At 41.7% G+C, this 16,117-nt stretch overlaps 1 protein-coding gene across 5 annotated transcripts in view; it reads left to right on the forward strand.

Annotated features, from left to right (window-relative positions):
• OLFM3 (olfactomedin 3) overlaps positions 1–16,117 on the forward strand; it is a 459,853-nt gene that overhangs the window by 378,322 nt on the left and 65,414 nt on the right. For all 5 annotated transcript variants that reach the window (XM_033916520.1, XM_033916523.1, XM_033916522.1 and 2 more), the window contains one exon: positions 4,211–4,366. In XM_033916520.1, the coding sequence (XP_033772411.1) occupies positions 4,211–4,366 (156 nt within the window). The remainder of the gene's footprint in view (positions 1–4,210; positions 4,367–16,117) is intronic.

Below are 16,117 nucleotides of genomic sequence, written 5' to 3' on the forward strand. Positions count from 1 at the left end.
GGAGGGGCCCTGCTGGGATTAAAAAAAGATACCTGGGGCCCTGCCTGCCTGCCCTGTGCCCTGTCCCTGCCTGCCTTGTGCCCTCTCCCTACCTGCCAGCTACTAGGCCTGCCCTGAGCCCTGTCCCGGCCTACCACTAGACCACCAGAGGGGGGACAGGGTGCAGAGCCTGGCAAGGAGTATGGAATTGGGTGCAGAGCCTGGCAGGGAAAATTTGGTTCTGAATGATTTTTTTTCCTGGTTTTCCTCCTCTAAATCTAGGGTGTGTCTTATGGTCAGGTGCGTCTTATGAAGTGAAAAATACGGTAATTGCTTCCTTTTGAAATACGCACTATGGGAGATAGGTGTTGTGCCTTGTAGAATAGCTTGCATTCAGATGCACATGCAAATTTTAATGAGTTCCAAGTAACATCAATATTTGGTTGTTAGCATCCAATTATAGAAGCATAGAAACATGATGGTAGATAAAAGCCAAACGGCCCATCCAGTCTGCCCATCGCAGCATCCACTATCTCACTCTCTCCCTAAGACAGGAGGAGATATTATTGATGCTTCAGAACTCATTATCTAATTTATTTGCACACATTTCAGAAGTATGCCCAAAATTGAGTATGCAACTTTGGGCACCATATAAAGAATTCGGGAAATTTGTATTATTGTTTATTGGCCTTTTGGATTTACCCTATTGTCTACAGATTTTAAGGTAATTTCCTTACATCAGGAGAATGTGAAATTCCTTTCTTAATCAGACGTACCGGGTATTATATTTAGGTGAACTGTGTGATTTAATGCAAAGATGCATTTTAATTATTAATAAAGTTGAAGATTTCATTTTGTGACTGTATTTATTGGTAATATATGGAAAATTGTTTTGAGCTTTTAGGAGAAGTGATTCCTAAGCAGTTAGAGTGAAAAAGTAAATAAATATAAAGGTGATTCAATTTTAGGATAGAACACTGCAATCAAAACATTTTATATGCCCAGCTTAGCACTAAATTACTTTTTGGGAAAACATCTAGTACCTACAGTAATTGCATTTCACCTAACTCATATCTATTTGTCTTGCTTAGTTGGATAATATATTTTATAATTGTTTTTATCACACATTTCTTAAGCATGATATTTTCTTCCCAGAGTAATGATGGTGATTAGAGAATGACATGGGGACAAATTTGTCTCCGTCTCCACAAGAACTCAATTTCCCCGTCCCATCCCAGCAAGTTTTGTTGCTGTCCTTGTTCCTGCCCCATTCCTGTAAGCTTTGCCTTAATCATACAAACCTCGAACACTTATGATTTAAAAGTGGTTGCAGCTTGTGCAGATGAGGATGAAGTGTGCAGAAATGGGGAAGGGACAGGTAAAGAACTCACGGGGATGGGATGGGAAAATGAGTTGCCACGGGAACTGGGAAAAATTTGTCCCTGTGTCATTCTCTAATGGCAATGATAATAAGTAATAAATAACCATGGATTTGATATACAGTACTCCCCCGAAATTCCAGGGGTTCTATTCCAGGAACCCCCACAAATTTTGCCTGTCAAAAGGCAGGGGAGGTAGGAGAGAGCAGCTGGAGCACCGGCAGGTGAAGAAAATCACTTGCGGTCTGCTCCGACTGCTTCTTCCTGTAGTAAAGTCAGGCTACACCAGTCAGGAGCTGCTTTGACACACAGCTCCTGATTGGTGTAGCCCGACTTTGCTACAGGAAGAGGCGGTCAGAGCAGACCGCGAATGAGTGAATCCACGATTTGTGAACCTCAAATTCACGGAGGAATACTGTACTGATTTTCTGTCATACAACCAAAGTGGTTAACATTTATTGCATCCAGATAATTTCTCTGTCCCTAGTGAGCTCACAAACTAAGCACCCGTTTTACAAGTTGTGGTAGCAATGCTGTCATGGTAAATGCACCATAGCAAAAAACCCCAAGACAAAATATCCTTAAAAGACACCAAAATACAAGTTGGACTTGCCCTAGGACATTGCAGGAAAGTTAACTCCCTAGACTCTACCAAAAATATATAAACCTCAAATCTAAATTTTTAAGATAAGGATCACCCTCAGCATGAGTTTGAAAGCTTTAAAGAGCGACTCAAAGAGCAGCTCTAGTGCTTAGAATAGCAAAGCCAGCAAACACTGAGCAAAGATTACCACTCACTGCCAGCCACACACCATCATCTGGGTGCTCCTGTGTGCTTTAAAGTGCAAGTCAAGTGCAAACAGTGTGCAATAAATGCACCAACATCCATTCACTTCCTATGGGCTTTGGTGCATTTATCAGAGCAGCATCGCTACCACGGCTTTGTTAAAGGAGCCCCGAGTTTTCTACCTGGGACAATGAAGGGTTAAGTGGCTTAGGAACTGAACACATTTTCCCATTGCATTAACCATTAATCATTTTGAGCCAATCATGGCCTTAGGCCCCTCCCACTGCATCTTAAATGCATTGAGAGGAGGAAGGCCCATCATTCTCAGCACGCACCCCTGTAGGCAGGAGGAAGTGGACTTCCCTCCTGCTGATTTGTCTTTGGAAGGTTTGGGGGGGGGTCTGTGGATGTGGGAAGGGGTATAGAAATGTTGGGGGATGTGGGGTGGATGTCGTTTAGGGTCTGGGGATGTTGGGGGGTTCCAGTGATGCCAGGGGTCCAGAAATGTTGGGGGATGTCAGGGGGAGGGGTGTAGGGCTCCGTGGCTCAGCTGATCCTGACAGAGGGAATCTCTATCAGCTGAACTGGCAGGAATCCCCAAATTCGGCTCAGCTGATGGGGGTTCCTCTGCTGCGATCATACAGAGTAGTTGGGTCCGTCAACAAAACTTGGTTTTGTGCATTTTTCATGTGGACGTTTTTAATTTTGAAAATGGCCAAAAAAGATAGATGTCCTAAGGACCAAAACTTATACATAGGTCATTTTCAAAAATAAAAGATAAATGTCTGGCAGTTTTGAAAATGGACATTTTTTTTTCAACTGGGTTTGTGGATGTCTTGCCCAAAATGTCCAACCTCAGACTTAGAGATCCTAACGAAAATGCCCCTCCTCGTCTGCCAAGCTACGATCTCTCATGCCATATTTGCCACATGTTTGCTATTCCATGTATTTCATGCTGATTTGTCATGCATGCTTGCCTTGCCATTTTGGTAAGTCGTGTCATAATATGTTAGCCATGCTTTGTAATACTTTTTGCTATGTCTCACCATCCCATGTTTATACCATCTTTGTCAGACAATTTTTGCTGTGTTCTCTTTTACCATCTTATGTCTGACAGTGTGGCACAGTCAGACATAAGTGGTTAAAGCACCCTGAGATTGTGGGTTCAACTCCCGTTGCTGCTTGTGACCCTGGCCACGTCACTTGATCCCCCCCACCCCACCCCCAATTGCCCTAGTACTTTAGATAGACTGTGAGCGCACCAGGACAGACAGGGAAAAATGCTTGAGTACCTGAATAAAATTCATTAAAACCATTCTGAGCTGCCTAGAAAGACAGCACAAGTCACATGTCAATCACACTTAGGCACCTTTTACAGAATCACTGCTACCAGTGCCTAAGAAAAACTTAGGCACTGGTAATGTAAAAGCCAGAGTTTTAAAGGCCAGGGTTTACATTTCTGGCACCTAGGTTTTTGGAAGAATCGTGCCTAGCAACTCCTAAGGTCATCTCTGCCCCTAACCAAACCTACTTTGACCTTAGGTGCCAGTTTTAAATGATGCATTCAATTATCACACCAATTAAAGCTGGTTAATGCAATTAAGTTAGGCTTTGTTAGGCGTGATCTAGGCACCTACTGGCGCCTAGCTTTGAGCACTGTTTATAGAATTACCACCCAGATAGTGCTGAAGTAATCAGGCATAATATTATGTGGCGTTATCCAGGTTCCTGGGCCCAGTGAATCCTAATTATCTAGGCAGCAAGTGCTTCAAATATTGACCCACAAATTTTCAAGGCATGCAAATAAATTGAATACTCAGATAGAGGGCAAATTCAATAGCACAAATTTCCATTGGGCTGGTTGTGGGTGGGGTATAACAGATGTCCTGTTATAAAAGGATCCCATTTTGTGAAGCACTCATGCAGTAAGAAACTAAAGTGTCTCATTATATGAAAGCTTTAACGGAGAGGCATGATGACATCCTGTTTGACTTCAGAACAAGATGACATGAAAATGAAGTGCCTTGAATGCTGTGAATAAGGCCGTCACTTTTCTTCTCAACAGGTTCAGAATATGTCACAGTCAATTGAAGTGCTAAACCTACGGACACAGAGGGATTTCCAGTATGTTTTAAAAATGGAAACTCAAATGAAGGGGCTGAAGGCCAAGTTTCGACAAATTGAAGATGATCGAAAGACATTAATGACAAAGCATTTTCAAGTAGGTCTTATTTTAGTAATAACTCTGGAAAGCTATAACGTCGAAATCAATGAGCAGTTTGCTTAGTTATCAAGAATGTTATGCTATTTGTGCTGTAATATTTAGAAAGGAACATGGTGGTATTTCCAATATCACACAATTAAAATGATCAGAAGAGGCTAATAAATATCCACTTTGTGCCTTAAAAATAAGACAAGCCAGATGAATTCTGTAGTGAAAGAAGGTAGAGATAATATTTGTGCCTCGTATACTGTACCTTATTTATGAAGCCAGTTTGGGTAAATTTGTGGGTTCTTATTTTTCAGTAGAAATAAATACTCAAGGATTAGGGCCTGAATATATCCCTTATTCACTCAAAAACAAGCCCCACACGGACAAACGATACACACACCCAGCAACACTACAAGGCCAGATGAAGCTGAACTGAGGCCTTTTTCTCCACTTCTTTTCTTTTTCCTTTTTCCCTTTCTCTTTGGGGAATGTGAATGTTGTGGGTTGTAAGTAAGGCCTTGTAGTGTTGCTGGGTATGTCTATCGTTTGTCCGTGTGGGGCTTGTTTTTGAGTGAATAAGGGCTCTTATTTTTCAGCCCATACAGAACCAATTGTTCAAACATGAGGTAACTTATGTTTGAATTATAGTTTACTATATAAACAAAAACATATATGTACCCTTAAGTGGAACTGAGAGATGGCATAAAGTATTCACACTAGAAATATGTTTACTAGATAGGACTAGTTTTTAAAACTTCAGTGTACATGTTGTGACCGGGCGTGGCCCTAGCTGGACCTAACCTGGAACACACGGGCTTCGGCCGAGCGGTAAGGCGAGGCCTGGAGTAGGAGTGGAGTAAAGGCAGCACACACACAGGTGTTTGAGGTGGAAAAAGAAAATTTGCTTTATTGGTTTACACAGTTCAGCACTTATGGTTTCATAAACTTTCAATAATGGTGCACAAAATATATCATACAAAATTCAATATATTCATTCTGTCTGCTGCTTCTGGCTTTGTCCCATAATATGAAAATCAGGTAGATCAGGAACAATGAAAAATAAAACATAAATGGTTTGTAATTCAGCTGCTTTGAACAGTGTCCAATTAGCAGTGCTTGGGGGAAAACATGAAAGGAAAAAAATCTCTTCCCCAAGCCTGAGATTTCAAAACGTAAGAACACTGTTCACCAAAACCAAAATCAATAGCTGGGTCTTAATTAGTCCTCACAAACAATTTCAGCAGAGAAAACAATCCCAACTTATTCCTCTTTTCAGCTAGCTCTGTTCTAGAAATGGCAACTCTTAGCTAACCTCCATACCTTCTAGGTCGACCCCTCCCCCACACTCTGCAAACTCCACGCTGCAGGTTTCTGGGGATTCCCCAACTTCTGGCTCCATTATAACATCCTCATAACAAAAAGCAGGATCAAAATTAAAGGACTGTATCTGAGCCTTTGGTGGGGTGACCGCTTGCTGCTTTCCAGCCCTATGCTGGCATAGACTTCCTTCAGAACCATCCAGTCTATAGTTGGGAGCTAGGATGAGCTTCCCTTGGTGAGCTCCCTGCTTCCTGCTAACCACTCCATTTTCAGTTCCCTGGGATTGATTAGCATTCCAATCACCTGAGCTCCTCTAGCTCAGGCTATCCACTCTCAGGGTTATTTTGGGCTGATTACAACTCCTTGCATCTGAGCTGATTGGGCTACCCATTCCAGCCCTGGTTTGCCTTGTTTCAACCTAGGGGCATGCTGGGACTGGTAGTTCCTGCCTTTTCCCTATGGTTTTCTGTTTAGGGAAAACACTTGGACTAATTAGCCTACTCACTCCAGCCCTGGTTTGCCTTGCTGCCACCCTGGGCATGCTGGTTTTGGTAGTTCATGTTCTTTCCCTGTTGGCTTTTTAGGGAGATTTGAACAGGCTTTGACTAACTTACCAGTTTTAGAACTGGTGGGTAAAGGATTCTGCTGGTACTGCAGTGCTCTGGACCTAACTCTGGGGACAGGTATTACATCTCCTACAGTTCAGTCTGTGCTTCCATCCCCGTTTCTTGGGCACTGCAAGGTTTCCTTTACCAGCACAGGGGTGACTCTGTGACATAGTATAGTTTCCATTCACACCCCTGATGCACCTTTTTAATACAGCTTGAGAAATGTATTGAGAAAGTCCAGAAAATGAACTTATGCAAATTCAAACAATCTACTTATATAACTCCAGCTCAGGGGCCTTATAATAAACCTTAATGTGTATGTTAATAGCCATGAATTGTTAGCGAAAAGTTCAGGTTGTTTTTGTCTAACTTTTTCATGCAGCCTTTTCAGCACTTCCAAATAGTACATTTGGTTATCTGTCCAGTTGGTACAAATTTATAATGAACAATCCCTCTGATATCAAAAAAGGTTAGCAACATTGTTTTGACTCTTGATTTGGACCGGCAAACCTTTTATAGTCGTGGAGAATTGGCTGACTTTTATTGTGCACTTTGATGCTTTGTTTCAGGGTCGTATTGGTACAACCATGTTTCATCACCAGTGATAACATGGCTCAAACCATTATCTTGCCTCTCCAAAAAGTCTTGGTCAACTTAGACTCTCCATTGCTTTTGTACATCAATGAGCTCCTTCGGGACCATTTCTGCACATACCTTTCTCATGCCAAGATTTTCAGTTAAGATTTTCCTGTTTCTCTATTAATGTTAATTTGGGATTTACTTGCTATGCTTCTCACAGTCAGCCAACAATTTTGATGTACAAATCGACAAATTTTTGCAATGTTTTCATCAGTTTTGCTCGTTAACTGGCCGCCCTGACCTTTCCTCATCAGTGACGCTTTCTCTCCCCTCAGAAAAAAAGCCATTTAATCCATTTGTATGCCACCGTTTTCTTCATGGCATTATCCTCATAAACTTGGACTAACATGTCCCTGATTTCACTTCCACTCTTGCCAAGTTTAACAAGAACTTTAATGTTTGTTCATTGCTCTAATTCAAGCTCCGACATTCTTGCAATAGAACACAAAAACACACAACAATAATAACGCCACTCAGCAAGACACTGCTACACGTCGACACGATCACAGCAGTGAGACACTGATATACCAAGGTTATGAAACCTTACCGAGTTGTTTGTTCAATGCTGCCAACCGCTTCTTCCTATTTCCCATGACTCAAACCGCATTTGCTGTGCACCTCAGACACACACCCTCCCTCTCTCTATACTATTCTGTCTCCTCCTGTGAGACCTTGTCACTCTTGCACTCAGCCAATATTATAGGTGGGAGGATTGGAATAGCAGCAGGACGAGAAAGCAGAAGAGGCTGGAGAGCCTCAACAAAGGCTATTCCTTTCCCCATCTTTGGACCCTTCAATTTTCTAATAGGTGGCAAGAAGTCTCTATTCCTCATTGAAAGCTAGCCCAATCCATTCCCCTCCCCCAGCCTGTCCTCTTTTGTTTGATATTTGATGGGCTATTTTCCATAGTGCTCTGTAGCGAAGATTGCATTGAAAAGAAAAAGAGAAAAAAAAAACTTAGACAGTCAAGGAACAAATTTGTTGATGTATCACTATAGATGTCACCAACTTCACAGTCAGCTGTAGGATTGTCAGTCACACAAAATATAGATATCAGGATACTAACAGACCCATTTGAAGAACATATGCAAAGATACAGGCATTTCTTAAGGATATGACAGGTAGCTGCATCTGTCCAGTTGGATGATCAAAACCTTGCAGAGTCCAAATAGAGTTTCAGCAACACAGTGGTGACAAGCTAGTAAATTACTTGCATGACTGAACTGTCAATTAGGAACACTCAGCAAGAATCCACTAGCACTCCTTGCTGAATTGTCTTAGGCCTCATGAGTCTAGAAGGTTACAGGCTTGAAGGAACTTTGAAGAGCTGTAGATAGGTGGATGCTGGATCACTTATACTGTACAGGGTGTTGAAACAGTAAACCACTTAGACTGTCACTGATTTGTAGTATATTAAATAAATTGAACCACTGAGCCCTGGTCCTCCGTTTTTGGAAAAGGTGAATTTATGCATGTAATTTTATAATGTTCATAAATCTAGCTGTATAAAAATAAAAGAGGAAGGAAATGCATGGAAGAACATTTCAGGTCATTTTCATGACATTTTTCAATTCACTTCACATATTCACTTTAATAAGGGCATAGAGAGAGTAGAGAAGGATAGATTCTTCAAACTTTCAGAAAATAAAAAAACAAGAGGGCATTCGGAAAAGTTGAAAGGGGACAGATTCAAAACAAATGCTAGGAAGTTCTTCTTTACCCAACGTTTGGTGGACACCTGGAATGCACTTCCAGAGGACGTTATAGGGCAGAGTACGGTACTGGGGTTTAAGAAAGGATTGGACAATTTCCTGCTGGAAAAGGGGATAGAGGGGTATAGATAGAGGATTACTTCACAGGTCCTGGACCTGTTGGGCCGCCATGTGAGCGGACTGCTGGGCGTGATGGACCTCAGGTCTGACCCAGCGGAGGCATTTCTTATGTTCTTATTTCAATTTGTAAGTTAATGAGTACTGCATGAACCACAGGTGTCGAAGTCGGTCCTCGAGGGCCGGAATCCAGTCGGGTTTTCAGGATTTCCCCAATGAATATGCATTGAAAGCAGTGCATGCAAATAGATCTCATGCAGATTCATTGGAGAAATCCTGAAAACCCGACTGGATTCCGGCCCTCGAGGAGGGACTTTGACACCCCTGGCATGAACTAAGGAGTCCTTTCACTAAAGCATGCTAAGCAGTGAACTTATGAATTAGCATGCACTGTGACTGTACAAGCGCGGTAGATTCCGTACGAACATAAGGAAGTTCTTCTTCACCCAGAGAGTGGTAGAAATCTGGAACGCTCTTCCAGAGGATGTTATAGGGGAAAGCACCCTTCAGGGATTCAAGAAAAGGTTGGATAAGTTCTTGCTGGAACAGAACATATAGAAACATAGAAACATATAGAAACATAGAAGATGACGGCAGAAAAGGGCTACAGCCCTTCATGTCTGCCCACTCTGCTTACCCACCCCCTGTCTATGCCCTAATGACCCAATTTCCTTATCTTGACCCTCGTAGGGATCCCACATGGGTATCCCATTTATTCTTAAAGTCTGGCACGCAGTCTGCCTCGATCACCTGCACTGGAAGCTTGTTCCAATGATCAACCACTCTCTCTGTGAAGAAATACTTTCTGGTGTCGCAATGAAATTTTCCGCCCCTGAGTTTGAGCGGGTGCCCTCTTGTGGCTGAGGGTCCCTTGAGAAAGAAAATATCATCTTCCACTTCGACACATCCCGTGAGGTACTTAAATGTTTCGATCATGTCTCCCCTCTCCCTACGTTCCTCAAGATTGTAGAGCTGCATTTTGTTCAGTCTCGAGACCCTTGAGCCCCAAGATCATCCTAGTGGCCGTCCGTTGAACCGATTCAATTCTGCGCACATCTTTACTGTAATGTGGCCTCCAGAATTGCACACAGTACTCCAGATGAGGTCTCACCATGGCCCTGTACAACGGCATTATAACTTCAGGCTTTTGGCTGACGAAACTTCTATTGATACAACCCAATATCTGCCTTGCCTTAGATGAAGCCTTCTCCACTTGATTGGCAGTTTTCATGTCTGCACTGATGATTACTCCTAAATCTCATTCTGCTGAAGTCCTAGTTAAAGTTTCTCCGTTCAAGAAGTACGTCCTGCATGGATTTCCGCTTCCGAGGTGCGTGACCTTACATTTCTTAGCATTGAAGCCTAGCTGCCAGGTTGAGGACCAACTTTCCAATGTAAGCAGGTCCTGCGCCATATAATTCTGTAAACTGCATTCACTTACTATATTACATAGTTTGACGTCATCGGCGAATAGTGTTATTTTACCTTGAAGCCCTTGAGTCAGATCCCCTATGAATATGTTGAAAAGGAGTGGACCCAGGACCGAGCCCTGCGGCACTCCACTGGTCACCTCCGATGTTTTAGAGAGGGTACCATTAACCACCACCCTCTGAAGTCTGCCACTCAGCCAATCATTGACCCATGCAGTTAGTGTCTCTCCTAACCCCATCGATTCCATCTTGCTTAGCAGCCTGCGGTGTGGGACACTGTCAAAAGCTTTACTGAAGTCCAGGTACACGACGTCCAAAGACTTTCCCAAGTCCAACTTTCTTGTTACCCAGTCAAAGAAGCTGATGAGATTGGATTGGCAGGACCTACCCTTGGTGAATCCATGCTGACTGGGATCCCGAAGATTCCCTTCATTCAAGATCGTGCCCAATTTTCTTTTAATTAGTGTTTCCATGAGTTTGCACACTATTGATGTGAGACTCACCGGTCTATAATTCGCAGCCTCTGCCCTGCAACCCTTTTTATGCAGAGGAACGACATTAGCTAATTTCCAGTCCAGGGGAACTTTCCCCTTACTTAGGGAGAGATTGAATAGCTCAGCCAACGATTTTGCCAGGACATCGCTCAATTCTCTGAGCACTCTTGGGTGCAAATTGTCTGGTCCCATGGCTTTGTTCACCTTGAGTCTTGCCAGTTCACTGTAAACTTCACCTGGTGTGAACTCAAAATTCTGAAACGGGTCTTCTGTGCTTTGTGTTGCCTTCAACTGCGGACCGTATCCCGATGCCTCACAGGTGAAGACTGAGCAGAAGTATTCATTCAGTAGTTCGGCTTTATCAGAATCTGCTTCCACGTAACTTCCATCCGGTCTTCTAAGGCGTACTATCCCGCCTGTGTTCCTTTTTCTGTCACTAATATACCTGAAGAAGGATTTGTCCCCCTTTTTAATGTTTTTTGCCAGAATTTCTTCCACTCGAAGTTTTGCCTCCCTAACTGCCATTTTGACCGCTGTAGACCTGGTCCTATATTCTACTTTTGCCTCTCTTTTCTCCGTGCACTTGTAGGAGAGAAACGCTTTTTTCTTCTCCTTAATGAGGTGCGAGATCTCCGCGGTGAACCATTGGGGTTTATTGTTTCTTTGTCGTTTATTTACTGATTTTATGAAGCGGCTAGTTGCTTCATGTATGGTTGATTTCAGTGTTAACCACTTAGCTTCTACATCATCAGTCTCTGCTTGGTCCTGCAGCGTCTGATGGACGAAATCTCCCATGCGTGCGAAGTCTGTGCCCCGGAAATTGAGTACCTTTGTTTTCGTGTTTGATCTAGGGAAGCCTTTCCTAAGGTTGAACCATACTATGTTGTGGTCGCTGGAGGCTAGCGTATCTCCTACTGAGACCTCTGAGACGCTTTCCCCGTTGGTGAGTACCAGGTCGAGGAAAGCGTCTCAGAGGTTTCAGTAGGAGATACGCTAGCCTCCAGCGACCATAACATAGTATGGTAAGGCTAGACTCAAATAGGTCACTGGTCTTTGACCTAAGGGCTGCCGCGTGAGCAGACTGCTGGGCATAATGGACCACTGATCTGACTCAGCAGCAGCAAATCTTATGTTCTTATGAACTATGTTGGCATGACAGTAGGTGAGTGCTAGTTCTCATTACATAAAACATGAACCTGTGCTAAAATTGCATGACGTGCTAAAAGACCCAACATTTTATGGTAGCCCATGTTGATAACGTTTCCCCTCAATGAGTTAACAATACACTAACCCCACTTTAACAAAGCTACGCTAGTGGCTGCCATGCAGCAAAAGCGCCAAAGCTCTTTAAATTCCCTATGGGCTTTGGAGCAGTTACCGCAGCGTCAGCTGCTAGAGTGACTTTGTAAAAGGGGAGGGGGAGGGGAAGTTTCAAAAAACATAATTTGAAACTAACATGGAATGTGTTTTGTTTATGTTTATTAATATTTATATACCGCATTTCGTTAAAGCATCAGTGTGGTTTTCAACAGTTTAAAAAGGAAAAGAACGCCAATATTTAAAGAACAGATAATAATAAGAAAAAAAAAATGAATAGTCTATTAGTCACAGCGTAGTCTGTTACCCAAAATTAAGAAATAAGATTTAAAAATCACATAAAAACCTAAAATCACTAAAATTAAGAACATGCCAATTCAAAAAGGTAATATTTTTTATACTTCATTTATGAAAAAATTAAAGGTGGACCATAGTGAAGCTAGATCCAAGAAAAGGAGCAGAGTGTGCCTGGTCTTCAAACCCCTTCTTGATTGGTAGCAATTAAAACATGTGTAAACAGTCTTAAAAAAGTCACATAAATATGGCAGATAATAATTTTAAATCATGGACTCGACACGGCCCATGTTTCGGCTATGTGAGGTTGCAGCTGTCATTCTGGATTTCATTTATGGTTGGTTTAATCTTTTGGTGGAATTTGGATTTCATTAGTGGTTCATTTTTAGTACTTGGGACTCCTGATGCAGGCACTATAGCCGAAACACGGCCCGGTGTCGAGTCCATGATTTGAAATTATCATCCGCCATATTTATGTGACTTTTTATAGACTGTTTACACATATTTTAATTGCTACCAATAAAGAAGGGTTTTGAAGACCAGGCACACTCTGCTCATTTTCTTAGATCTTGCTGCTGCATGTGCACATTAGGTAGATTGTGAGCCCGCCGGGACAGACAGGGAAAAATGCTTGAGTACCTGAATAAATTAATGTAAACCGTTCTGAGCTCCCCTGGGAGAATGGTATCGAAAATTGAATAAATAATTAGTGAAGCTGGCCAATTAGGTGCTGATTCTGGCAAACGCTTACAAAACAGGCGCCTGTTGCGTGTCACTCAATGACAGGCGCCTCTTCTAGAATGGCGTCTTGACGGGATCCTAGGCACTGGAAATATAGGCCAGTGTTTCACAGGCCTACATTTTTGGCACCTAGGATCATGTCAGAATTGCGCCTAGGGGAGCATAGTGTTGCCAAAGTCCTGCACCAACCCCAACCAGGCTTCAGCGTCACTATGCACCACTAGCCACCAGGGAGATAGACGCCAGTTGGGGAGGCTGCTTAGTGGCAGCTATTTTTTTTATTTTTTTTTTAATCACCTTTCATTTCAATTATTATATTATTTATCACCAATTAAAATAATTAAGTTAAGCCTCCTGCTGCCTAACTTTCGGTGGCCTGACAAGAATCAGCTCGTTAGTCATTATGGCTTGTTTATAAAGGCTATAAGTTACCACTGTCTGTGCCATCAATTTTAAGAAATCAAAGATATCAGTGTTGCAAACCAAGGACATATTACCTAGATTCTAAGGACAGTAATGTTGCAGGGTCAATATGAAAAAAAATCACCTGACTAAAACTGCATTTTACCTGAGGAATCTTTCCAATTAAAAATATGTCTCCCTTGACCAGCTGAATTTCTATGGTAACTATCACTAGCAACACACATTCATCTTATTAAAAAAGGGGACATAATAGAAACATTCATAATATGGGCTTTTGAATTTAGAAAATTAGCACAATATTCAGCCATGGCCACATAAATGGCATACTTAAATCTACCAGCTAAAATTATGAGTGGGTAGATAAGGCCAAATATTTAGACATATACCTCCAGATTCTATATATGGTGCATTGAATGTGTGCCAAATTTAATGCGCTTCTGAGATGCATGCACAGATTAATTAAATAATTAGTTCAGAACCATCAATAATTGAGTGTTAACCAGTTATTGAGGTTAATTTTCATGTACTGTACATCTGACAGCATGCATTAAAACATAGAAATTTGATGGCAGAGATCTTTAAGTCTGTCCCCATATGCCTTATGATGTAAACCATCTACCATTTTAGTTGTCTTCCTCTCGACTGACTCCATCCTGTTTATATCTTTTTGGAAAATGCTATCTCCAGAATTGTACACAAAATTCTAAATGAAGTCTCACCAGAGATACAGGGATATCAATACCTCCTTTTTCCTATGCACCCAAGCATCCTTCTAGCTTTTGCCATTGCGTTTTCAACTTGATTGACCACCTTATGATCATCACATACTCTCATATCAAAGTCCCGCTCCTCTTTCATGCACAAAAGTTCTACAACCCCTAAGCTGTATTGTTCCCATGGGTTTCTGCAGCCCAAATGCATGACCTTACAGTACATTTCTTAGCATTAAATCTTAGCTGCCAAATTTCATACCATTCCTCAAGCTTCACTAGGCCCTTCCTCGTGTTTTCCACACCATCAGGATTGCTCACTGTATTGTAGATTTTTGTATCATCCACAAAGAGGCAATATTGTTTACAAAAATGTTAAAAAGAACAGGCCCAAGAATACTCATATGATCTAGGGACCTAACTTAATTTTTTTAATTGGCTTAATCAGTGTTGATTATTGAAAACACCATTAAGAAACAATTTTAAAAAATTAGCTGGTAGGAGCTTAACTATGTAGGCACCTACCCCTTTGAGGTAGGTGTCTACATTGAGACACCTACTGGCAAATAGGCATGGTTAGTGGTGGATTTGGGGTGGATTTTATGTGTGGTTTCACGTAAGTGCCGGTGAGCACCTACCCTAGGTACACTCATTTAGGACAAGAAAACCCTACCAGTGCCTAAGAATGTATAGATGTCACTAAACACACCTAGCGGATGATTGACTATTACACTCAACTGCACCTTGGAGATTGGCACAGTTTATAGAATCAGGGCTATAGTATGTATCTGAAAAGGGGACGTGACTATGGGAAGGGCATGGACATGTCATGGGCATAAAATACAGGGTTAGCACACCCAACTTGGACACCAGCATTTATATCAAGTTTCAGCAGAGTAAGTCTGGCACAGAAAGTTTAAGCATTGATATTGGCACTAAATGCAATTCTAAATTTATAGACTTTTCCCCATAATTAGCTGAGTAAGTGCAACTGACTAGCCATTAAAAAATAACCAGGTTGATTTAAAATCAAGCAGTAATACCCTAATTCTATATAAGAACATAAGAATTGCCATACTGGGACAAACCAAAAGGTCCATCAAGCCCAGTATCCTCTTTACAACAGTGGCCAACTCAGATCCTAAGTACCTAGCTAGATCCCAAGTAGTAAAACAGATTTTATGTTGCTTATCCTAGGAATAAGCAATAGATTTCCCCAAGTCATCTCAATAATGGCCTATGGACTTCTCTTTTAGGAAATTATCCAAACCTTTGTTAAACCCTGCTAAGCTAATTGATTTTACCACATTCTCCAGCAATGAATTCCAGAGTTTAATTACATGTGTGAAGAAATATTTTTTTTCTGGTTTAGTTTAAATCTACTACTTAGTAGCTTCATCGCATGCCCTCTAGTCCTAGTATTTTTGGAAAGAGTGAACAAGCGATTCATATCTACCCTTTCCACTTCACTCAGTATTTTATAGACCTCTATTATATCCCCCTAAGTCGTCTCTTCTCCAAGCTGAAGAGGCCTAGACACTTTAGCCTTTCCTCCTAGGGAGGTCGTACCATCCCTTTTAACATTTTTGTTGCCCTTCTCTGTGCCTTTTCTAATTCTGTTGTATCTTTTTTGAGATACGGCAACCAGAATGCACACTTTATTTGAAGTGCGACCGTACCATAGAGCAATATAAGGGCATTATAACATTTTCATCTTTGTTTTCCATTGGGCAGTGACTCCTAACACAGAACCACTTAGATAACCTGATGGGCAGAATATAAATACCATAATAAATAAATAAATAAAAAGAAACCCAGCATTACATAACTATAGTTTGGGTTCTTCATTCCCACATGCATCACTATGCACTTGCACATCTGCCATTTTGACGCTCAAGATCCTTTTGCAATTTTTCACAATCCTCTTGTGATTTAACAACTTTGTGTCATCAGCA

The sequence above is a fragment of the Geotrypetes seraphini genome, chromosome 12 (genome assembly GCF_902459505.1).
Source record: "Geotrypetes seraphini chromosome 12, aGeoSer1.1, whole genome shotgun sequence".
Classification (NCBI taxonomy): domain Eukaryota; kingdom Metazoa; phylum Chordata; class Amphibia; order Gymnophiona; family Dermophiidae; genus Geotrypetes; species Geotrypetes seraphini.